The sequence below is a fragment of the Barbus barbus genome (assembly GCF_936440315.1).
Source record: "Barbus barbus genome assembly, chromosome: 5".
NCBI lineage: Eukaryota > Metazoa > Chordata > Actinopteri > Cypriniformes > Cyprinidae > Barbus > Barbus barbus.
Window position 1 is genome coordinate 30,855,428 of NC_136733.1, and position 24,328 is coordinate 30,879,755.

At 38.3% G+C, this 24,328-nt stretch overlaps 3 protein-coding genes across 6 annotated transcripts; 2 read left to right on the forward strand and 1 right to left on the reverse strand.

The window, feature by feature from the left end:
* Positions 1–1,258: 1,258 nt before the first annotated feature.
* Positions 1,259–7,176, forward strand: cfap73 (cilia and flagella associated protein 73). Its single transcript, XM_079417368.1, has 7 exons — positions 1,259–1,385; positions 1,570–1,687; positions 1,805–1,909; positions 1,991–2,191; positions 4,763–4,984; positions 5,074–5,226; positions 5,404–7,176. Exons 1-7 carry the CDS (start codon positions 1,330–1,332, stop codon positions 5,503–5,505), a joined length of 957 nt encoding a protein of 318 aa, XP_079273494.1. The 5' UTR covers positions 1,259–1,329; the 3' UTR covers positions 5,506–7,176.
* drc10 (dynein regulatory complex subunit 10) lies at positions 4,590–8,863 on the reverse strand. Of its 3 annotated transcripts, none has more exons than XM_079417365.1 (5): positions 8,571–8,863; positions 7,553–8,218; positions 7,185–7,418; positions 7,020–7,091; positions 4,590–6,505 (listed from the first exon to the last, which is right to left on the reverse strand). In XM_079417365.1, exons 2-5 carry the CDS (start codon positions 8,207–8,209, stop codon positions 6,224–6,226), a joined length of 1,245 nt encoding a protein of 414 aa, XP_079273491.1. In that variant the 5' UTR covers positions 8,210–8,218; positions 8,571–8,863; the 3' UTR covers positions 4,590–6,223. The 3 variants fall into 3 exon arrangements, with proteins under 3 accessions (XP_079273491.1, XP_079273493.1, XP_079273492.1); XM_079417367.1 differs by having other exon boundaries at positions 6,127–6,505; positions 7,553–8,291; positions 8,571–8,635; XM_079417366.1 differs by having other exon boundaries at positions 6,141–6,505; positions 7,553–8,235; positions 8,571–8,820.
* On the forward strand, positions 8,849–22,693 carry LOC306870225 (two pore channel protein 1-like). Of its 2 annotated transcripts, none has more exons than XM_079417363.1 (26): positions 8,849–9,345; positions 13,547–13,677; positions 13,797–13,973; positions 14,549–14,662; positions 14,757–14,887; positions 15,164–15,287; positions 15,407–15,465; positions 15,834–15,933; positions 16,073–16,189; positions 16,296–16,420; positions 16,506–16,554; positions 16,649–16,712; positions 16,853–16,897; positions 17,490–17,546; positions 17,725–17,778; positions 17,913–17,985; positions 18,074–18,181; positions 18,615–18,686; positions 18,767–18,856; positions 19,141–19,256; positions 19,404–19,450; positions 19,748–19,816; positions 20,365–20,461; positions 20,550–20,686; positions 20,793–20,873; positions 21,227–22,693. In XM_079417363.1, exons 1-26 carry the CDS (start codon positions 9,267–9,269, stop codon positions 21,326–21,328), a joined length of 2,418 nt encoding a protein of 805 aa, XP_079273489.1. In that variant the 5' UTR covers positions 8,849–9,266; the 3' UTR covers positions 21,329–22,693. The 2 variants fall into 2 exon arrangements, with proteins under 2 accessions (XP_079273489.1, XP_079273490.1); XM_079417364.1 differs by lacking the exon at positions 8,849–9,345 and adding an exon at positions 12,396–13,426.
* Positions 22,694–24,328: the final 1,635 nt, after the last annotated feature.

The window sequence follows — 24,328 nt, forward strand, 5'->3', positions numbered from 1 at the left end:
ACATCATCCTGAACATTGAGGGGCTCTCCGGCTTACTCACTCACCTCTGTTATGCTCTTGAATAATGAATTTGGCCTGCACTTGTTCAATGTTCAGTCATGTGTGAACACAATAGAGAGACACACAGACCTGATGCCACTGAACAGCATGCTGAAAGATGGGGTTGTACTTCTTTTGTTTTTTTGTCTTTCAGAGATTTGAGGTCAGGGAAAGGGTCAAGACTAAAGGGATCCCATGGCTTCAGTCCATAGGATCAGATTTTCTCAGGTCCCCATCGGTGAAAGATCACTACTGGAGGACTTTTCAGTAGAGCCAATATTTTTTTTATATTATTGTGCACATGGATTTTAAATTAAAATGTAAATCCTAAATGAAAAAGTCTTTTAAGCAAAACTTTTGCTATAGCATACAATTAAGACTAAAAAAATATACACATTTTTGTAAAGAATGAGACAAATGACAGAATCCTAAAATAAAAACCAAACTGAAAAAATGTCTATTGCGAGGGGGAAAAAATCTTCTCTTTTCAGATTTGGACATTTACATGGGTGTTAAAAATCATTTCCTCTAATTCTACACTAAGACAACAGAAGCCTGCATGGCCCTAATGCATTAGGTGAGAAGGTGACAGGAGAAGGAATCATGTTTATGAAAGATAAATGAAGGTCTGGACACACGCACGAAAACAAAAAGGAAGAAAGAACACATAAAAACACTTAACGTATTTCAATTGATCTTATCAAGTCCATTAAGCAGCGTAAAAAAATCTTTTTTTCATGTTCTCACGTTGTTATTCCAGAGGAATTATTCATTAAACAGCAAAAAAAATACATATTAAATTCTAATGATGTAGACAACAAAGTGGATTTTGGCACGATCTGAAGCGAAGAAGACATTTAACAGGCTTCTTTACAGAATATGCCTCATAAATGTTTATAGCGTGCATTTGATTGCGCTTCAGTGCGTAGGAACTGATAATTGTGTGCTACTGATCCATACAACAAAAACTGTTATAAGGCTAGCTGTATAATAACATTAATAATAATAATAATAATAATAATTAATTCACTCAGCAGCATTATTCATCAATACTACAATAAACTGAAAGATAATTTTGTCTAATGTCTAATGTCGACATGAAGTATTTAACTCGGTATCATCGAAAAACAGCAGTCTTTAGTGATCTTAGAAATAAATGAATTGGAATTGAATCTGCCACTGGAGGGCAACAAAGGAAAGAGCTTTGCCTTTTGTTGCTGTGGAAACGACAAGAGCACAGAAAGTTTGTTTACAGCGCGCGGCGCGTTTGAGTTTGTGGAGTTCGAAAAGATGAATTTGAATTTGAACGATTACTTTCAGTCGATTTTCGAAGAACGACTCAGATTGTAAGTATAGGCATTATCATTTATTACACCAGTGCTTTTTTCTAGAACCGTTAATGTGCCGTCGTTGAACTTTGATTTCAGAGAAGTCGCTGAAGTGCAGATAACTGTTGTATAAGCATTGTTTGGGCGCACAGAGATGATTCAGAGTGAATTGCATTTATTCAGAAATTGTTGAAAATTTCAGAAATAAGGCCGAGCAGAAGGATTTGGCGGATTTGAGTGTGAGTGTAAGTGCAATGAGGCTTGTGGAGGCGCGCGAGGAGTGCACCAGCGTGACCAGGGCACTGGGAGCTCAAAAAGAGGTGGTGAAAAAATACTTTCAGCTATTTATATTTTTAGTTATTTATTTACATATTTAAAAATGTATTTTTTTTTGCTGTTCCAGTTAGTTTTTCTTGCTTTGTGTGTTCTGTTGACAGGAGATGCAGATGCAGCAGGAGAATTTAAGAGAGCGAGATGAAAACATTAAGAAAGAAGAGGAGAAATTGAAGAAATCCATACTGAAATATAATAAGTTTTTGCAAGTAATGCAGCATTGCGAAACAACAACAACATGGATATGAATGGATAATGTGTTAAATGGACTTGTATTTCTTTCCCTAAAGGAAAATGATGCCAGACGGTTGCGTGCCATAAAGAAAGCGGAAGCAGAGAGGGCTCAAATCAGACTGAAAGAACTGGAGATTCAGAAGCTAAAGGCAGAGAACGACATCCTGCTGGCACGAAAAGAGTTACTGGAGGATCATGTCAGAAAGGGCATGTGCTACCAAGAGTTCCTGGAGAGAGCCGCAAAAATGTCTGGAAAGGTAGTTGCACTATAAGTTAGTAGTTTACTGCTGTTATGTCTGGAAAGGGAACAGATAAACAACTCGGAGAAACTGTCAAGCTTTTTCCCTGGTCTCACATGCCTCATTTGGCTGAAGAGTGAGACTTTTCATACTTTGAGAGTTTGCAGAGTTATTTGAACTAGATACTGGAAAGGGCAGAGGTGGTCTTTTCTTACAGATATGAATGGGAGGCTCTGGAAAGCTGTACACAGAGACAGTTAATAAATGTTGATAGAGACATTGCAAAGCACAATACATCAGCTATGGGAATGGAAGTGCCAGCTTACAGTTATGCTACGTTTTTGTTCATGATTTGAGCTGAAGTAGCGCAAGTTTTGATAACATAATGGTCAAATTGGCCAAAAACAAATATGCAGATTACAGTCTTTCCACATTTTCAAAAATGAAAATTCCGTCATTAATTACTCTCATGATGTTCCAAACTCGTAAGACCTTCGATCATCTTCAGAACACAAATTAAGATATTTTTGATGAAATCCGAGAGCTCTCTGACCCTCAATAGACAGCAAGGGTCCTACCACGATCAAGGCACAGAAACGTCGTAAGGACATCATTAAAACTGTCCATGTGACATAAGTGATTCAACTGTAATTTTATGAAGCTACAAGAAAACATTTTGTGCACAAAGAAAACAAAAATAACGACTTTATTCAACAATTCTTATCCCCCGCATCACCCTGGCGTCATTTTTGAGAGTATCCCGACATATGCATGTGCTTTTCTTCTGAAAGGTGCAGCACATGCGTGTTCGACATCAGCAGCACCACATGCATGCGTTGTTTACATGCAGGAAAAACATGCACATGCGTCGTGATACTCCCCAAAATCATGCCAGGGTGATGCAGAGAAGAACTGTTGAAAAAAGTCGTTATTTTTGTTTTCTTTGCACACAAAATGTATTCTCGTAGCTTCATAAAATTACGGTTGAACCACTGATGTCACATTTACCTTTCTGTGCCTTGATCGTGGTCTTGCTGTCTATGGAGGGTCAGAAAGCTCTCAGATTTCATAACAAATATCTTAATTTGTGTTCTGAAGATGAACGGGGGTCTTACAGGGTTTGGAACGACATGAGGGTGAGTAATTAATGACAGAATTTTCATTTTTGGGTGAACTATTCCTTTAAAGGACCTGATTTCCTACTCTTCATCAAGTGTAACTGCCAATGAATATTTTGGATCAGTCTTATGCTGCGTTCCAGGCAACCTGTAACCCATCCATCCATCCATCCATCCATCTTCTTCCGCTTATCCGGGGCTGGGTCGCGGGGGCAGCAGTCTAAGCAGGGATGCCCAGACTTCTCTCTCCCTAGACACTTCCTCCAGCTCTTCCGGGGGGACACCGAGGCGTTCCCAGGCCAGCCGGGAGACATAGTCTCTCCAGCGTGTCCTAGGTCTTCCCCGGGGTCTCCTCCCAGTGGGACGCGCCCGGAACACCTTCCCGGGAAGGCGTCCAGGAGGCATCCGGAACAGATGCCCGAGCCACCTCAGCTGACCCCTCTCAATGTGAAGGAGCAGCGGCTCTACTCTGAGCTCCTCCCGAGTGACCGAGCTTCTCACCCTATCTCTAAGGGATCGCCCAGCCACCCTGCGGAGAAAGCTCATTTCAGCCGCCTGTATCCGGGATCTTGTCCTTTCGGTCATGACCCAAAGCTCATGACCATAGGTGAGAGTAGGAACGTAGATTGACCGGTAAATCGAGAGCTTCGCCTTGCGGCTCAGCTCTTTCTTCACCACGACAGACCGGTACATCGACCGCATTACTGCAGAAGATGCACCGATCCGTCTGTCAATCTCCCGTTCCATCCTTCCCTCACTCGTGAACAAAACCCCAAGATACTTAAACTCCTCCACTTGAGGCAGGAACTCGCCACCAACCTGAAGTGGGCAAACCACCCTTTTCCGACCCGTAACCCGTGTTTTTCCAACCTTCTACCCGTGAAAGTGCACTGGAACGGCAGTCAAACCCATGACTTCCCACTCGTGAACTCTAGATCGATGTACTCCCAGTTCCGCGCTTCACATAGCCCGCAAAACAACAATGGCAGCCCCTACGGATGCATTTCCAAATATACAAATAACATAAAATAAAAGGTATAACAGCTTCTGTTGCCTTATGCGCCGTTTTTCCTCCTCTGTTTCCCACAAATAAGCAAGGAAGCACCTTTGGCGATGATTGTAAATGAGCATAAGCCCCGTATGGTCCGCCATGCTGGTTTGTTTACATCTAGCCAACTTACCACAATTCCTTGCGCTCAGGCAGTTTGGCGTGACTTACCTGGAACGCTACAAAGTCGTGAGTCGTGGTTTGAATTCGTGACTTACGGGCTCAAAAACCTGCCTGGAACGCAGCATTAGTCTGTGTGCTTTTATTTTCTGTTTTCTGAATGATGAAGCAAATGGGGTAACAGAATGGATGAACTTCTCAAAAGTGTACATTACACAGGTTCTACCTGTTTCGGTATCTAAAATTTTGTATAGTAATATTACACTTTTCTTCTCTCTTTTCCCCCTTTTTAATGACATTGAGTTTGAGAACATAGGTCAAGTCATTGACCGTCTTCACGCACTCCGGTCCATCCACAAAGAACTTCTAGAAAACCAAACTAGGTTAGACAAAGAGAGAGAGCGCACAAAGCTGGAAGTGATACAGTACCTAAATAAACAGCGAACTGTTCTCCTGCACTGTAACAACCAGCTGCACCAGCAACAGACGCAGCTAGACAGCATACGCTTAGAAGCATACAAATGGGTAAACACACACACGCACACAGTTTACAGGCCTATGTCTTCTGTACAGTTCTGTCTCCCATGATTACAGACTATTCATGTGCTCTACAGGAATTAAAATTGAAGCATTTCCATTCCACTGCAGCAAAAGAGACACTCCAGTTTGCTCAGCTAAAGGCCACAATCCGTAACATTTATCAGATGATCACACATTACAGGAAAGTCTCTGTGGGCACTGAGGACACCTTCAAGCAGTTGGAAATGGTGAATAAGGCAAAAACACTTCTGGCAACCTTGAATGAATCATTATTTGTTGTTGATATGATTTTTAAAACTAAAACGTCATCACACAGCAATGTGTGGTAAAATGTAACAGGCAAGCTTACGTTTTTTCAAAACTGCTTTGGTGAAAAACTCATATTTTTGTAATTTTCCTTCCAGATTCAGAAATATTTTCAGCTGATGAGAGCTATAGATGATGAACTGAAGTTCAACATTATGGCAAGGCCGAATCGAACTGAAGAGAATGACAGCGGAGATTAAGACCCAATCTCTGAAGATGTATATCCACTGAAAATGGACAGATGTGCCTAAGATATATAAAAATCATCATCTGGCCACCCTTGAGGATTGTGCAGGATTGTGCACTGGGGTGGAGGGACACCAGGAATATTGTTAATATTAAAAGGATGTTTAGTTAAAAGGGTTTCCTCTTTAATAATCAGTGAAATATTATTATTGGATTCAGATATGTGAAATATCAAAACATTATCACTGGATTCAGACATGTCTTGATTTCTTCCTCATACTGTGTAGGCAACAGTTTTCAGGTTTCAGTTGCAGCCAGTGTTTCTATAAGATGGAATACACTACACAACTTTCAAAATCTGAACAGATTTGAAAACACAAGACACCGTACACTTGCAAATAAAAACAACAGATCAGTTCAAAATATCAAATGTGTGATATCCTCCTACTGGATGGAATCTGTGCCCATTATACACTAGGCAATGTTTTGTGAAATCTGTCAGCTCTAACTGGCCAAAATCTGTAGACTTCTTCTGACTTTTAGCAGCTAGCATCGACTCAAATCAGGGCAAATATCTGGTCAAAAACTGTGCAGTGTATTCCAGAGGAATGTGAACACTCGATTGCTTCATGATTCTCATAGTCACAGTGGGGTTTTTTCCATTTTATTTATCTAATAACATAAATTATATTGTTGATAATCTTGCACTATGCGTTCATGTCTTGCGTTCTTTCATTTCCCTTTTTTCCCCTTTCCTTTCTTCCCTTTCTTGGGCTTTGCGTTGGCCTTCATGGCCTTGCGTACACGAAAGCCTCTCCAGTGGGCCTGGATGACAGTGGCAGCTTGGCTCTGCATCTCTCTTTCTCTTTCCTGTTGTTCCCTCTGCTTCTGAGCCTCCTGTCGCTCCTCCATAATCTGGGAGTACTCCAGGTCCAGAACTGCAGAATGTTCCTCCAGCGCTCTCAGCTCTGCCATGTCTGCTTCATACATGCGTGTCATTTCCTCCAATTCTGTCTAGTCACACATATAGACAAATGCACATGTGCATAAAGACAACATTTAAATTTTTAAATACATTTACACAGCGACAATTGAGAAGTAATTTGAGTGTTCTGGTCACACATGTTCAACAATTCTCTCAAATCTGCAAGTTTCTTTTTTTGTGTTGATGTATTTGCTATTAAAACATGAAGATTGGGTGTGACATTGAATAAAAGTAATTTATTACTGTGATGGCAAAGCTGAATTTTCAACATCATTGCTCCAGTCATCATAAATTCATATTCATATCATACTTTTTGTGTGATGAATAAAGAACAGGATTTATTTGATTTTTTGTTTGTTTGTTGTTGTAACAATGTCTTTAATGTCACTTTTGTTCAGTTGATGCTGAGTGAAAGTTTTTTTTTTCTTTCAAGAGTAATTATCTTGAAAAAATCATACTGGCCCCAAATGTTTGAACGGCATCTGCAAATACATCTGAAAATGAAACTGCATCAACATCAGTAAATGTCAGATTAATGTCTACCTGTTTTTCTCCAATTTCAGTATCATATTTCTGGATCCAGTTCTCAATCTCTGTTTCCTCCTTGTATTTTTTCTGCAAATCCAAACCAGCAACATTTACATTTACAAAATATCTATACCCATGCACCCTATTTAATAAATGATATTTAAATGTGCGTAAACACACCTTTCGTAGTGCCAGTTCTCTCTCTCTGTCCTCTGCAGTCACATTATTGAGCTGAGCTCTCAGTTGACTGGCCTCCTGCTGCAAACGAGCTCTCTTCCCCTCTGAAGTTTTTGTGTCTGACTGGCTCTGTCTCTCAGCGTCCTGTTGAGTTCGGACGATGAAGTCCTCCAAACCTTTTTCCATCTGATGCAGTGAGCTTCTCAGCTGGTGCACTTTATTATTCAACGTGGAAATCTAAGTAGGAGCGAGAGTCAGAGAAAGAATGAAAGCAGAAGGGGGTTGAGAGAGAGAATGAGACCCAGTAGTTTGAAGTACTCATTCATTCGGTCAAATTTATAATTTTTTTTATTTCTTATCATGCTGCAGACCTCTGTATCCTTGTCTTTTATTGCACTGGCAACCTCTTTTTCCAGTGAGTATATCAGCTCCTGGTTGGCAGAGTGACGTAGACTGACTTCAAGCATCATCTCTCTGCGTTCTCTCTCCTCTGCAGGTGTAGTGAGAAGCCTCTCCAAAACAATTTCTCTCAACTCACACAGGCCATCTTTCAGTTTCTGAGACTTCATCTCTCCCCCTGTGTTGGGTTCTTTGCCCTTTAGCACCTCCTTTGTGGTCGGAGTTGCCTTGAGTAGCTGCATAATGTTACGAAAGGAGTCCTGAACTGCTTTTGTCGATTTGGCTAATTGTTCCTTTAGTTCACTTTGCTCAAAGCTTGTATCAAGCACCATATCTTGGTACTTTTCCCCGAGCCTCTGGTGCTCATTCAGGGCATGGACCACCTCCTCTCCAAGACGCTGGGAAAGAGCTTCTGGAGAGCTCAGCAAAGTGGGTAGAACAGAGACTATCTCCATCTGATGAATGCACTCATCTAGTACCCCAAATATAAGCTTTGCTTCCAGAGATGACAGTGTCTTCCTGGAGGGGTTGATGGTCTTTAAGTAGTCTGCTTTAGTTTTGTTTGGAAGCGTGGCTGCATCTGATAGTCTATCTTCAATAAGGACGGCATCTGATTTTGAGCCCATCATTAGAGGTTTCTTTGTGAGAGAGAAAACTGTTCAGACATTTTTAAAACATTTAAGAGGAGAAAATGTCTTTGAAAGACGCAGGCTATTTAAAGACACAAGAGAGGAAATATAAGAGTCAACAAGTGACAAGTTAGATTATTGTTCAACAAAATGCATCAAACCAATATGATTACAAAGCTTACATTTGTTTTAAACTAGATTTTTTAAAAGATCTTTCGATTTTATTGTATCGAACATATATATTCCTATTCATTGCTGACAAAGAAACACTTTGCGCTTAACATCTAAATGTCTAAATAACTCATAAACAATAACGCATAAGAACAACTATTTTGCTCTCCCTGGACATGTTGTACATTACCGTGTTATTATTCTTGTTTGTAGAAATCGGTATGCATGTAAACACACTCTGATGTTATGTGTACCAGTTGCTGTGACAACCGGTGGCATGACATTATGATCCCAGTAGCAGCAACCAAAATAAGAAATCTCATTCGTGATTTACTTACACATGTATATAGATACATTTTACCTGTATGCATTTCATAAACCTCATATGTCTTAATATGTAATATGTTTGTCATGAGATAGATGTACACGCAGTGGCTTTTATTGTGACACTTCAGCTGTTCTATCGCTGCGGCCAAAAACGATGCTGTCGTAAAAAGACGTAACGTCAAGCCCTCCTGCTTGACGGCGGTGGTTCTTTTATTTATAATGTTACAAACTCTATTAAATCGTATTTTTCTGCCTTCGAAAGTTAAATTCTCTTTTAATTAGTTGGAACTACGCAATATGCTTTGCGTTGGTATTTTAATAACAGGCGAAGATAATGACGTTTTTAATTATGATTCGTTTAACTTACATCGTCAAAGTTGATTTAAAACACATTTTAGCGTAAACTCGCTGAGTTTGGTGTATGGGGACAATAAAGCGGTTTCTGTAACTCGTGTTGTGTCGTGTGTCCAGTGTTAAAGTTTCTCTGCAGCACTGAAAGGTCAGTTTATTTGCCAAACAGACTCTGTGTCCCCTAAAACTGCGGTCCTCTCATCGCGGGATGGCGGAGGGGGACGACGACGTGCCGCTGATTCTGACCTGGGACGATACGAGCAGCGGGCTGCTGGAGGAAGATGAGAGTGAGTAGATTGTGTTCATGTTACTCCATATTCAGCTGACGCTTATGATGTTAGGTCACCTGCAGTTACCCGAGCTTCACTGCTGTTGGAGCAGGACTGCGTGCAGGCCAGTGCACATCTTTAAGACATTTGTTAGGCATTCAGCTCTCTTCCACAGATCAGTCATCCATTCTGTGTGCAGCAGCACCCTTCATGCGTTCTGTCCGTCTGTGACTTCTCTCTCCTGAGCCCGAGCTGTCAGATACTGTAGTGTTTCCAAATTTTTAATGCGAAGGACCCCAAATATATAGATGCCATGGTGAAGCATCTTTATATTAGTATGACATTATATAGACAACGCTGTTTCACAAGATACAATTATTTTAGACGTATTTAAACTAATTTAATGATTTTTTATGTCAAAATCTGTTATATAATATATACATTTGACATATATTCATTTTTTGTTGAACAGATAACTGTTCAAAAGTCATGTTTTTTTATCCTGCATTCCAATTAATATCAGTCAAACTGCAGTTGGGTTGTTTTGATTAAATAATAATAACACACACACACACACACACACACACACACACAAACACAAATAATAATACAGCTAACTAACACAAAACATGATTACACAATAAAGAAAACTTGACTTATGAAAATTAATAAAAACGGAGTTATCTGTTTTTGCAAATGAAATCTTCACACACACTTATACATATATATCAGTTCATTAAATAGTCGTAGTGTTACAGGAATGTTGGTCATTACATTTTGCTGAGATACTACAGGCCCTGGTCGACATGAAACCTGATCTTTAACCCTCATTCTCATTGATTGTGACCACAGGCATGCATTATGTGACAGTGGGAAGGCAAGATGGCCATTTAAATAGTGTGAGTTCCAAGCACTGACTCTAGAGGACTCTGCAGTCAAGCCTTTTCATCATTGTTGACTGCATTGTTGACACTGCTAATGCGCTGGGAGATGATTTGTAGGCCTGATAGGCAGATAGGCAGAATTGATAGTTTTAGTAGAGCAGGGCTGTGTTTTTTCCCCACACTGCTTTATAAAAGCTTTTGTAATGTTGAAAATGGAGAAAAATGTGGAAACGTATCTAATACAGAGGAATTGCTGAGTGTGAGTTTAATTTCATTAGTGTGTTTTATAATGAACAGTGATGTCTGTGCTGGAGTTTGAAGTTTATGATGCTCAGCTGTGTTCACTGCAGCTGTCATCGGTGGCGGATCATGTTATTGAGGGTGCTAGTCATCAAATAAAATTTCTTTCTTTGATTACTTTTGATTGAAAATGATAATTCCACCTACAACACATTGTAAAAGAGAACTTGTGTTTTTATGTAGAAAAAGTCAATTGGATGTGTGGTTGAAGTTGTTACAATTTTCTTCATTCACAAAAAAAAAAAACAGTTAGTGAAATATTAAAGTAAATCAAGTTGGCATATAGACCATACAACTCGGCAGTCTTTGCAAATATAACATAACTGCTAGGCTATGTGAGGCATTTTTCCTTCTGGAAAACAGATTCACCTTTGGATACAGTTTATAGTGCAATTTGGCCTCAGTTTTTTAGTAAAATACCTCTTTGTACAGCTGAGTTAAGGCTGCTTTGTGCCTGCTCAAAATTCAGCGTGAAGACGCAACGGCACAAAAAAAGTCAAATTTTGCTTGCTCTGACCCACCTCAGCCTCTAGTGTCAAACTATACAGCTGCGTAAATGCATTTTTTGTGTAAATGCATTTGTACCACCTCCGAACAGCATAAAACTGTGTAAAGACACATAAATGTCTGTTGTTTGTAGACATTTGAAAGACTTTTGGTGTATTGGTGTAGGTGGTTTAAAAATCACTGAGGAGATGCTGCACCCTAGTGCTATTGTGTGGTATTGTATATTGCTGAAAACATTAACAACCATCAAATGACTCAACAACCAATATACTATTTCCGGCAGATCAGTTTTTGGAGGACGACACTATGTAGTACTGTCACTTTAAGTGAAGTTTCCCAACCCCAATGGTCATGTGTTTAAATGTCCAATACAGTAGCATACCAGCCTTTGTACCACACGCACACACACAGACACAGTTAAAATGCTGTGTCAGCCTCATGACAGATACAGCGCTGTTTGTGGCCCCCGTCCTCTCCCATCCTGCACGCAAGCAGTCTGTGGCCTTGTGTTAAAACTGTTTGGTTTTGATGAGAGCTGGACGTTGGAATATTTGGAGCCCCTGAGTGTAAACTGTGGCACTCTTTTTGGGATTTGGCATGTTTGTTTAGTTAGCCAAAAAGATTCTTCATGGAGAAAAAAAAGGATGTAGGAACACGGCCTTTCTTTTTGGTTCCAGGACAACTGTCTCTTAATTTTAAAAGAAAGAAGCTGACGTGAATATCAGATGCCTTCGCTTCCTCATTCTGCCTTAAGCTGCTGTCTCAAAAAGTTATTTTGTTGTCATGGTGAAGATTGTGTGGACATTTTAAAAGCTGTGCTTTTAGAAACAACCGGGACCCATCTCTGATCATCAGTCTGTTTTTTTTTTGTGTGTGTTTGAAGGAAATATGGATTTGCGCTAAGAAGAACTGGACCTGAAAAGAAACCTGCTATCAGTGCTTGTTCACTCTTGCTCTGCCAGGAAGCTATTGATTAGACAGAGCAAAACCAACACTGTTGTTGTCATGTGCGTATTCACTGAGAGCTGTTTACAGACAGCTGTGAGTCAATGAACCACAATGAAGTAACCCATTCAATCAGCTTGTGTTTGGGCAAACTAAAAGCTCTTAGCTGTTTGTGATTCAATTAGTGCTCCATTAAATTACCAGACTGTGGCCTGATAGATCATTTAAAAGGGAGTCATATTTATTGCTTAGAAGCAGCAATTGTAAGTATAGAGCGAAAAAATGAATTGAAACTTTTTAGTTCCCAAATGAAGCTCTCAGCGTGGTAGGTGTGTTCAGCAGTGCCGTCCCTCTCAAAGGCTAGCTCTATTTTTGAGCTTGAAGAAAGAAAGGTACTAAAATGGATCCGATATAGCACAGGAAACAGAAGATGATGCGGAAGAAGGGAGGCTATGACCAAGCGACTGATGGGGATAGCTGGAAAGGGGACTGGTGTCAGAGCAACCAGCTCCGAGGATCTACAGGAAGTTCTCATTGCGCTTTGAACTGATGCTTGAGAAAATCCACTGGACAATCTGTTTGACACTGTGATCTCTGAACCATCAGCGGCGTTTCCTGCTCACACGTCCTCTGAAAGAGAGAGGGGAAAAGTCAAGGGTGCAATCCTTATCGGAACTATTTGGGATTCAGCGATGAAATGTTTGGATATGAAATAATGAGTGCAGTGTTTTGGGAACCAGCTTTGAGTTTGTCTGGAGTGCATTTAAATTTATTCTCATTTTATTAATGTTATTTTTCTTCAGTATTTGATTCTTTGAATCAGTTTTTGCTTTTTTGAATGCTTTTGTCACTGAAAGCAGCCCTAATCTAACTTGTAACTTTAATCTGTAAGGCTGTCTAATCAACCTTTTTTAATAACATTACTTTATAGGATCCTTATTTGAGCATATTTCCCACATTTTTGCCAACAAAACACATTTTGTGTCATTTATTTTGTTACTTTTAACTTGGAACACATTATTACCAAATGGTTTTTTTGTCTTTCTTAACAAATGTTACAATGAAATGATTGTGTGTGAAGGTGCAGAGAGAGATGTAGACATTTAAAGGAGCTTTGGTCCGATTTGACTTACAGTTTTTAATTAAATTTTTTTTGACAACCGTGTCATCTTTTGAGGAATTGTGAACATCTCCACAAGATTCTGTTCTGCTTTCGGACCGCTGGCCACAGTAGCTGCAACTGGCACAATGAAACTTGCGTGTGCGAGTGCATTGTTGATAATTTACCCTTGCAGTGCTAAAAACTGCTTGACCAGTGACATGCTCTCTGTCTGACTCCTGGGACGTGGGGCCGATCACAGGGGCTGCCATGGAAATCAGTAGTACATTTGACAACATGACTGGACTGACACATGATCGGCCAGTGCAAACGTCCTCATTCTGCCAGCAGTTTGCGTCTGTCGGTATGTTATTTAAAAGTGGTATATAAAATCACCTGACTCAAGTACAGCTGTATTTGAACGTATATGCTTAATTTATTTTGTGATCATTTAATAGTTTTTTTTGTTTTCTTCTCTACACAGATGGGGCAGGAAATTATGATGTTGTGAATAATGTTGTCATTCCGACCCCAGGAGCACCAGACCCCAGGGCTCAGAATTCTTTGCGGCAGAGTTGGGAAATGAACTACCAGGAAGCAGCAATATACCTGCAGGTCACCTTTTGAACCTCCATACCCTCAGTGAAGCAGTAAAATAGATGCTGATGATCACAAACACACACTCAGGGCTAATAATAACTGTCCCTTTCCAATTTGTCTGTGTTTGTCTTCAGGAGGGAGAGAATAACGACAAGTTTTTCACTCATCCGCAAAATGCCCATGCACTCAGTGCCTACCTGTTTGCTCACAATCACGTTTTCTATGTGACGGAGCTGCTGACTGCGCTGTTACTCATGCTTCTGTCCCTCGCAGAGGCCCCTGCTGTCCCCTTTCTCCGCTTGGACGTCTATGTATGTGACTTCTACTTCACTATGTCCATACACTGCCATTCAAAATTTCAGGGTTGTTTTTTTTTATTCAGGGTTGTTTTTATGTTATGGATTACATTGTTTAGACATGACAGTAAAGATTTTTACATTGTTACAAAAAAGTCTATTTTAAATACATGCTTTTCTATTTATCCAAGAATTCAAAATTTTACAAACATAAATATATAGTAAAATGATTCCTGAAGTATCATGTGACACTGAAAACTGGTGTATCTTTGCCATCACAAGAATAACTTATTTAATTATATTAAAATAGTAAACAGTTATTTTAAATTGCAATAAAATGTCACAATATTATTGTTTAACTTTATTTTTGATCAAATAAATGCAGCCTTGGTGAGTATAAGAAACTTCTTTCAAAAACATTTAAAAAAATAAATAAAACCTTACCGACCCCAAACTTTTGAATGATCGTATGTGTGTAAGCTTGAGTGTACATGTAAATGTTGTAAATGCTTGTGGCTTACAGTTATTTGAAAAAGAGTATATACTTGTGTGTACAAACACTTCAAGGTGTGTATTTTCGTTTCTGTCAGGTTCATGCGACACTGGAGTTACTGGCATTAGCAATGGTGGCCTTTGAGTTGTGCATGAAGCTCCGATGGCTTGGATTTCACACCTTTATACGACATAAGAGGACAATGGTAAAGGTGTGTACATTTTTGTAATACACTGCCTCAACAATGGTTAATTTTGTCTCAGCTGAAGAATCATTTTATATTCTCTGATTTTTGTGCGTTTCAGACATGCGTCCTGTTTATTCAATTCACCGAGGCAATTGTGGTCTTAGTCCGGCAGACGTCTCACCTGCGTGTAACCAGAGCCCTGCGGCCAATCTTTCTGGTGGACTGCCGTTACTGTGGAGCTGTTCGCAGGCATGCTTCCAAAATCATAATAATATTTTACAATTATTTAGTAATTGGTATTAAATAAAAAATGTATAATTATTACCACTGCTACTCACATTATTTTTGAATTAAAACGTTTTGAGATCATGCAACAAGCCACTCGAGGCCTTGTGTTACAGTGATTTTACACAAAACTAAGTACTAAAAGTCCATGTAACAATGGGTTTATTATTGTATAGCATATCCTTGACTGGATACAATGTGATGTTCTGAAGCTGTATCTCCGTTTCTGTCCTCCCTCAGAAACCTGAGGCAGATATTTCAGTCTCTTCCTCCCTTCATTGATATTCTTCTGCTGCTGCTTTTCTTCATGGTCATCTTTGCCATCCTAGGATTCTGTTTGTTCTCAGCCAACACAGCCGACCCTGTTAGTACTTTGATCACACACTCACCTTTTTCCACACCCTTGTGTTCGCTCTCTTATTTTCTCTCACAAACACACACACACACAAAGAAACTCATAGATTCTTTTCTTGCTCTCCACAGTATTTTAGCACACTGGAGAACAGCATTGTGAGTCTCTTTGTCCTTCTGACCACTGCAAAGTAAGTATGTACCCTCGCTGTGGTGCACACATCCTACTTAAGATTACATGACTCTGAGCCTCAGTGGAGTTGTTTCATGTCTTCCTGTAACACAGCGGTTCTCAATTCCAGACTATGCGTAACTGTAACAGCAGTAGTAATCCAAATGTTATCAGTTCAGTTCCTTGAGGGGGAACTGGAGAATTTCTCTGATCCTCTATTATCATTATGTCTTTGAGCAAAAAACTTAACCCCAGGTCACTATAGTCAAACTATCCCTGTTAAAAATGTAATAAAAGTCACTTTGAATAAAAAAAAGTGTCTGCTAAATGATTAATAATGAAGGAACCTCGTGATAGATTCACACGTTTTTCTTCTTTCTTCACTAGTTTTCCAGATGTGATGATGCCAGCATATTCAAAGAATCGTTGGTCGTGCATTTTCTTCATTGTGTATCTGTCCATCGAGCTCTACTTCATCATGAATCTTGTCAGTATTAAACAACAATAAATCTGTTTTCTTTTTAAAGGATTTATAGTGAATAATAGTTTAATTTTGACAGCATTATCTGTTGGTGCGGTGTGAACTAGGCTTTACTTTGAGTTTGCTCTTAATTTTTGCTTCACAGCTCCTGGCGGTAGTTTTTGACACCTTTAATGGAGTCGAGAAGATGAAATTCAAATCTCTTCTTCTACACAAGCGATCCGCCATAGAGCACGCCTTCCAGCTGCTGGTTAGTCGGCAGGTGAGGTTTACAGATCACACTATTTCCTATCTCCTGATATTTCATGGACTGAAGCCTTGTGTATTTTATGGATGAATGTGAGAGTGATGAATCTACATTTATTTAGAGGCCAGATGGAGTGTGTTTAAAACAGTTTGATGGACTGATGCGATTCTATCGTCCACGAATGACAGCACGGGATCGTTTCCTGACTTTCAAAGCCCTCAACCATTCAGGAGCAACCATGCTGAGGTACATGCATGCACTCGTATGTGCTCACGTTCTTTCACTTTAGCAGATGATGAGTTCTTAAGGTGCATTTGTGCTTGTGTTTTAGTCTCCAGGACTTTTATAAGTTTTATGAAGTGATCGGGCTCAAATGGAAGGTCAGATTTCACACACTGTCACATGATTATACTCCCTGGGTGTTTGTTAAACCCTCTTGAGCTGGAACATCTGGTGTGTGTATGTGTGTTGCAGGCTCGACGGAGTGGTGAACACTGGTTTGATGATCTTCCTCGCACAGCATTCCTCATCTTCAAAGGTCTTTATATTTGTCATGTTGATTCACTTTTGCATTAGTTACAGAATTTTACAATAACCAGCTACATTCAAGACAGTTTGGATCAAATATTTTCTTCCATAATACTTCCTTGGTATGATCATTATTCTTTTTTTTAACAGGAATCAATTTAGTTGTGAAATCCAAAGCTTTCCAATATGCAATGTGTAAGTTCAAGTAACTTCTTATATTAATCTTTTAGACATTAACATGCAAAACCTGATCAATACAGTATGCTCATTGGAACCCGTTAGCTTGTAGGTTAATAGAAAAACTTGTATTTTAAAAATTCAAATTTGTCTGATATTCTTGCAGTACTTATTATTATATACTGTACTGTAAAATACAGTAATATTGTGAAAACATTAACTGTTAACATGATTACAATAAATGTTTTCTATTTGAATATATTTCAGCAGCCATTACTGCAGTCTTCAGTGTCACATGATCCTAATTTGCTGATTTGGTGCTTAAGAAACATTTCTTATTAGTATCAGTGTCTGAAAACAGTTGTGCTGCTGAGTTTTTTGTGATATATGATATACTTTTCTGATACGTGATAAGTTCAAATAAACAGCATTTACTTTAAAAAAATATATAGGTTTTACTGTCACTTTTGATCAAATTTATGCTGAAAAATGTATTAATTTCTTTCAAAAATCTGACTCAACTTTTAAACTCAAGTGTACTGCACGTAAATTATATTCATTCCATTATTTCTAATAATTTGAACAGTTTTTCATGATTGACCTGTTACAGATCTGGTAGTAGCAATCAATGGCATCTGGATACTAGTGGAGACAAACATGTTAAATGGTAAGATCTTCTTGAGAAATGTAACAGTAGGGCATGTGCTGCAGCTGTTGCAGTTCCAGATAATTCTTTGAATTCACCATTCAGAAACGCTTGTAAACACAGGAAACAGCGAAATAGCTGTTTTCTCTGTGTGAACCCAATTGAATTTGGCTCTCAAGCAGCTCTTCTCTTCTCACAGATGGCGTCTCATGGACTCGTGTGGTCCCATGGAGTTACATTATTTTCCTCACAAGTAGGTGGAACTTGTTCAAAATGAAATCATTAGTAAATCTGAATGTTTCTGAATTAATATGGGTTTCATTTAAATTGTAAACATTTTTAAAACTTTTTTTATTTACCTCCTGCTGATGTGTCTGTGGAATAAAGTTTATGGAATTGAGGTCTTGTTGAAGATCACAGGCCTTGGTCCTTTGACATATTTCAGCTCAGGGTGGAACCTGTAGGTACACACACAAGCACTCATACAAATACACACACACACACACATACACACTGTATCACCTCTGGGTGTGTGTTTCTATTTCCAGCTTTGATTTCTCAGTAACAGTCTTTGCCTTTCTGGGATTAATTGCTCTGGCCTTTGACATGGAGCCGTTCTACTTCATCGTGGTGTTGAGACCTCTTCAGCTCCTCCGGTATGTGTACTTATTTGTGTGTGTGTTTTGATGAATTTTGGTTTGCAAAGTTTGCATTTAGTTGTAGTCATTTATTTTCAACCTTTTTCTTTTTTTCTAAATGATTTGGGAATATGAGAATACTATATTATTCTAAACATTTATAGATAAAGATTTATTCAAAAACCTAATTCAGATGTAACTAATATATTATACATTTAATATATTATTTAATTTAATATATAATTTAGAAAAGTGCAAAATTTTCACCGGAGGTCTCAGACGGTTTTACCCCACTGTAGATAAAGTCTGCAATGTAATATTTTTTTAAGTTGTATGTTTTTTGTTCTTAAAATTAACTTTGTGTGAATCATTAGATGTCTTTTTTTAACAGATAGAAACAGATATGTTCCTTTTAAACAGTCTCGTAATTATTTCCCTGTTTCTCGTCAAGGTTGTTTAAAATTAAACAGCGCTATCGTAACGTTTTGGACACAATGTTTGAACTCTTCCCGCGTATGGCCAGGTACAGAAATAATAATCCATTTCATCTCATTACTCACAGATGAAGGCCCTTCTCTCACAACCCTCTCTCTGTCTTTGTAGTCTAGGTCTGACTCTGATTATCTTCTATTATTCTTTTGCCATCGTTGGAATGGAGTTTTTTGCTGATGTTGTTTATCCAAACTGCTGCAAGTAAGTTCCTTTAATCACCATAAATGTGTTTCTTGTTTTACGAAAATCAATACAGACTGAATATCACCATAAACACTTCATAAATTTAACATTGTCTACTGTCATTTACTTATTCTTCCTGAACCCTTACCCTCATGTACACGTGTTCTTCTGTGCAAAACAAAAAGAGCTATTTTGAAGAATCTTTATGAAACTTAGGGATCAGTAGTGATCAAGCTGGAAAAATAGCTATAAATGATTCTTAGTGAATAATGTCTTTTGGTGTGTGTGTGTGTCTCTCAAAGCACTAGCACTGTTGCTGACTCATATCGCCAGATAAATGTGACCATTGGCAACCGGACCATTCTAGAGGAGGGATATTACTATCTCAATAACTTCAATAACATCCTAAGCAGCTTTGGTATGTGCACACACACACACACACACACACACACTATATATATATATATATATATATACACATGTATTCAAGCTTTATAAAGCATATATACACTCTTCTCATGTCAGTATATAGCTTTTGTAACTTTTTTTCTCTGTCATCTTTCAGTCACTCTTTTTGAGCTAACAGTGGTGAACAACTGGTACATCACTATGGTGAGTGTAAATACAAAAACACACGCACATCAGCTCAGTCAACAAGTCATACTATCAGAAGTTTCTCCAGTAAAAATGTTTGTATTTTTTGGTTAGTGTGAGGCTGTGATGCGCCCTGCTGTTTACTGGAATTAAATGTCAGTCAGCAGACTATTGTGTCTCTGAAGTAATGCTGAAGTCTCTAAATGTGTGTTTGTAGCAGAGACCTGTGGATCCTACTGTGTGAACTAGTCAATACATGAGAATCTGTCTGTCATTTGTCTGAGTTCTTGACGTCTTTGATCGCTGTTTTCACAGGAAGGTGTGACATCACAAACTACTCACTGGAGTCGCCTTTATTTCATGACCTTTTACATTGTTACCATGGTAAGGGATTGTATATGTTGGTTGTGTATGTGTGTGTTAAATAAATCTAAATCATTTAGAACATTTTTGTCATTTCAACAAAAATTAAAAACTTAAGCTAAACGAAAATTAGAATTGTTGCCTTGTTGAAGAATAACTAGAATTACTACCTGAAAAAAAAAGACTAAAACTGAAAAAACAACCTAAATATTAACATTAAAAAAAGTACATAAATTATAAAAAGCTAAAATGAAAACAAAATAATAAAAGCTAATTAAAAATATTAAGAGAAGCTGTAATAGCATATTAATAATACTAAAAAAAACACTGCAGGAAATAATGTGGGATATAATTTGTTTTTGATGTGAAAGTTAGGATTTATATAAGGTACATTGTAACCAGTCAACAGTCTTTCATAAATGTTTATGTTATGTTTAAATAATTTAATGTTGTTGAAACTATTGAATATCTCACTGCTGTTGTCAGCTACCTATTTAAATGTGTGTTATAAATCTGATTTAGTGAACCTGATATTTTCTCACAGCCAGGTGTTATTTTGTGTGATGCAGGTTGTGATGACAATAATCGTGGCCTTCATACTAGATGCATTTGTCTTCAGGATGAATTACAGTCGGAAGAACAGAGAGCCGCTGGACGACCCAGAAGGTTCTTTGTTTAGAGTCCTGTTCATTAGATGACGTTTAATCAAATGGGTATGACTGAGATATCTAATACTAAAATGTGTGTGTTTTAGATAAAAAGGGGATTGTCTTTGAGACAGAGGTGTCTCAGACTGAAGCTCTGCAGACTCTGGACTTGTATAAACACACACTGGGCATCACCAACCTAAGCTCACTGCAGGACATGTGTGTGGCTCTGGAGCGAAGCGGGGTAAGCACATGCGTACATGAACACAGTTTGTGTTCATAGCATCTAATTTGTTTTTCTTTGTTACATTGATAGAACTAGAATGGATCATATTTGTCTTTGCTCACAGCATTCCTCAGTAGTGTTTGTGGGTCGAAGGTCACGTACCAAGAGTGACCTCAGCATGAAGATGTATGAGGAGGAGATTCAGGTAGGATAGACACAGGGTTATTATTGGATTTATTCAGATTAATTTGAACCTTTATTGACAGAATTTTTAAATAAAGTATTCACAAATGGCTCCCTTATTGAATTTAATCATGAAAGTCTGAAATGGTAATATATCACACAGCTGTTTATACAAGGATGTGCCCAAGCGGAAACTTGGAAAGTTTACCAAAAGAAAAATAAATTCTACCTAAAGTTATTTCAGTGATGATATGTTCTGTTTTGGAAAGTTATAGTGTAATATATTTGCCTCCAAATTCTCCTCTTTTTAATACAAGAATGTCCAGATAGGCAATGGTATGTTTGTGTAAAGAGATTGTTTCTTTTTGTCTGCAGGAATGGTACGAGGAATATTCCAGAACAAACCTCCAGCCTGATGAGACATTCCACAGAGAACTGGACAGCCCTGAAGCCAGTGCCATAAACAGCATTAATTAACTCGCACACTCCGAATTCTGCATCAGTGTTTACTAACACACTCATTCGTACCTCTGAGGGACCTTAGAACCGTCTTCCTCCCATCGATGAAAAGCACAGGTGTTCCCCTTGACCACTACATTCTCCCTCCATCCACGTGGAGAACCACAGAACTCACTTAAAGCCTTATTCCCCAAAAAACCTTAAGGTTCCGTGGCCAATCAGGGAAGCTTGCAGACCAATCATGTGACATGCACTAGGTCCGGGAACCTTCTTCTTCCGTGAAATGCACCTCATGACATTTGCCTTGTGGTGGGTGACCCTGAATGATTCAGACTCTCTCATGGATTTGACAAACGGAGAACGGCGATCGAATGTTTCTGTGGGAGATGAATCAGAACTGAATGTGAGGATTTTAGCACTAAGTGACTTGTGTCTCTTTCTCAACAGTCTGAGGTATTGCTTAACCAACAGATAAAAGATTATAGTAATAAACTAATGATGCTTTTAAACTAAAGATGCTTTTTGCTGGAACCTTTGGACCTATAGAGAGGCTTATTTTTTCGTTATATATAAATATATACATGCAGATTAAACGCATGTCAGATGCAGTTGAGAGGCAAGTATTTAAAAATCTGTTTTAATTCATCCACCGATTTACTCAATATGGGCCGGTTTCCCAGGCACATGTTCATTTTGGACTGATAAGTATTAGAAAACCAGCCTGGGACCTTTCAGTTCATTTAAACTTTTGTCTTGTCACACATGAAAAGTTCTTATTTCCTTTGTTTGGACAGACCAGTTCGGATAAAGTCCAGTCAGAATCTCAAATTTTATTCCACAGCTAGTCTGATCCATTCAGCTTTCCAGGGTAAACGCAGATCTGTCTCCAAACAGAAAAATTCCTTTGTGTAAAACCAAAGGTGAAAAAGTGATACCATTTAGCCTTGCTTATGGCTTTACGCACTATGTAAAAACTGTTATTTATCTATTTACATTGAGTTAAACATCTTTCCTGTTCTCTGCAATATTTTATAATTTATTAATCATTTTCTTGATGCTTTTTTTAACAGGGTGAATACATGTGAATCCTCATACAGTATATTGTTTACTCTCATGTTAGAGTATCTAACCTGGAGGTAATCATGGATGTCAGTGATTTCATTCCAGTTGCTCATTTAATTGCACTGTAGGATGTGCAACCTTGATGCTCCAAACACAAGGGAACATGATGCATATGTGACATGAAACCACACCAGCTCCTCTAATACTGTAGGGTTTACTTGTGTCTCAGTTCTCTGTTCTTATTCCTTTCTAAATGTATAAAAACAGGTCTAGTAAACAATACATTTTAATTAAACTTCTATGGATTTTGTTTATTAATTTCTTTTTATATGTATTTTGTTAACTTGTCTTTGTGTTACTGTCACCCCACTGTCAAGATTGATTTAATTCAGCCAGTAATTGATCTTTTTTAAATGTCATGTAAGTGTTTTACTCCAATGAAATCACACCGGTCCGATTTTTGTGGACAAAAGGTGCGGTCATGTTCTTGGGAATTTCGACACTAGAATGTGACCCTCGACCACAATTATTGATTTTTATTTTATGCCAAAAATCATTAGAATAATTAAGTAAAGATCATGTTCCATGAAGATATTTAGTAAATTTCCTACTGTAAACATATCAAAACTTAATTTTTGATAAGTAATATGCATAGCTAAGAACTTCATTTGGACAAATTTAAAGGCGAATTTCTCAATATTTAGATTTTGTTGCACCCTCAGATTCCAGATTTTCAAATAGTTGTATCTCGACCAACTATCGTCCTATCATAGCAAACCATACATCAATCAATTTATTCAGCTTTCAGATGATGTGTAAATCTCAATTTCGAAAAAATTGACCCTTATGACTGGTTTTGTGTCCAGGGTCACAAATGTTCATCCACGTGTTGCTAAGTCCATGGTTTCGGAATTCGGCTAATTTTGTATTGCTGCCATGTGTTGTTATTTTAGATTTGGAACCTTCTGGAAGGAGGTTTTGAGTCCCCAAAAACCGATTGGGTTAGTTTTTTGCCCGTAATTGGGCTAGTTTTGTGTACTAATTGGGCTGGTTTGTTTAGCAGACCTGGGGCCTGTTTCATGAAACAAGTTTACCAAATAAGCCAGGTCTATTTCAGTTAGTCTGACTTATTGTCAGTTGATTTGGTTCAAAATAAGTCAGAATAAGTGAAATAAGCCTGGCTTGTTTGGTAAACTTGTTTTATGAAACAGGCACCTGGCGACCCTGTTCTCCATGCAGATTTCAAAACACGAAATCTTCAAATCTTCGATTACACGTAGTGTCAAGTATACATCGACAGGCATAGGAAGAATGTAGCTCGACTTATTTACACAAAAAGTCACACTTGTAAAAGTATTTGAGTCATTCTCTCCACCTCTGACTCCATCGTCCCTACAGGTGCATCTCAGAAAATTGGAATATGGTGAAAAAGTTCATTTTTTTTCTTGTAACTTATTTCAAAAAGTGAAACTTTCATATATTTTAGATTCATTAAATGTAAAGTTAAACACTTCAAAAGTTTTTTTTTGTTTTAATTTTGATGATTAGCGCTTACAGCTCATGAAAATCAAAAATCAGTATCTCAAAATATTATAATATTTCCTAAGATCAATCAAAAAAAGGATTTGCAAAACAGAAAAGTTCAAGTTCTTTAAAGTATAAAAGTATTCATTTATGCACTCAGTACTTGGTCGAGGCTCCTTTAGCACAAATTCCAGCATCAGTGAGGAATGGCAAGGAAGCGATCAGCCTGTGGCTCTGCTGAGGCACTATTGAGCCTTCAGCTCGTCTGTAATATTGGATCGACTGTTTCTCATCTTTCTCTTGAAAATATCCCATAGATTCAGGTCAGGCATGTTGGCTGGCCAATCAAGCACAGTAATATCATGGTCAGCAAACCACTTAGAAGTGGTTTTGGCAGTGTGGGCAGGTGCTAAAGTCCTGCTGGAAAAGGAA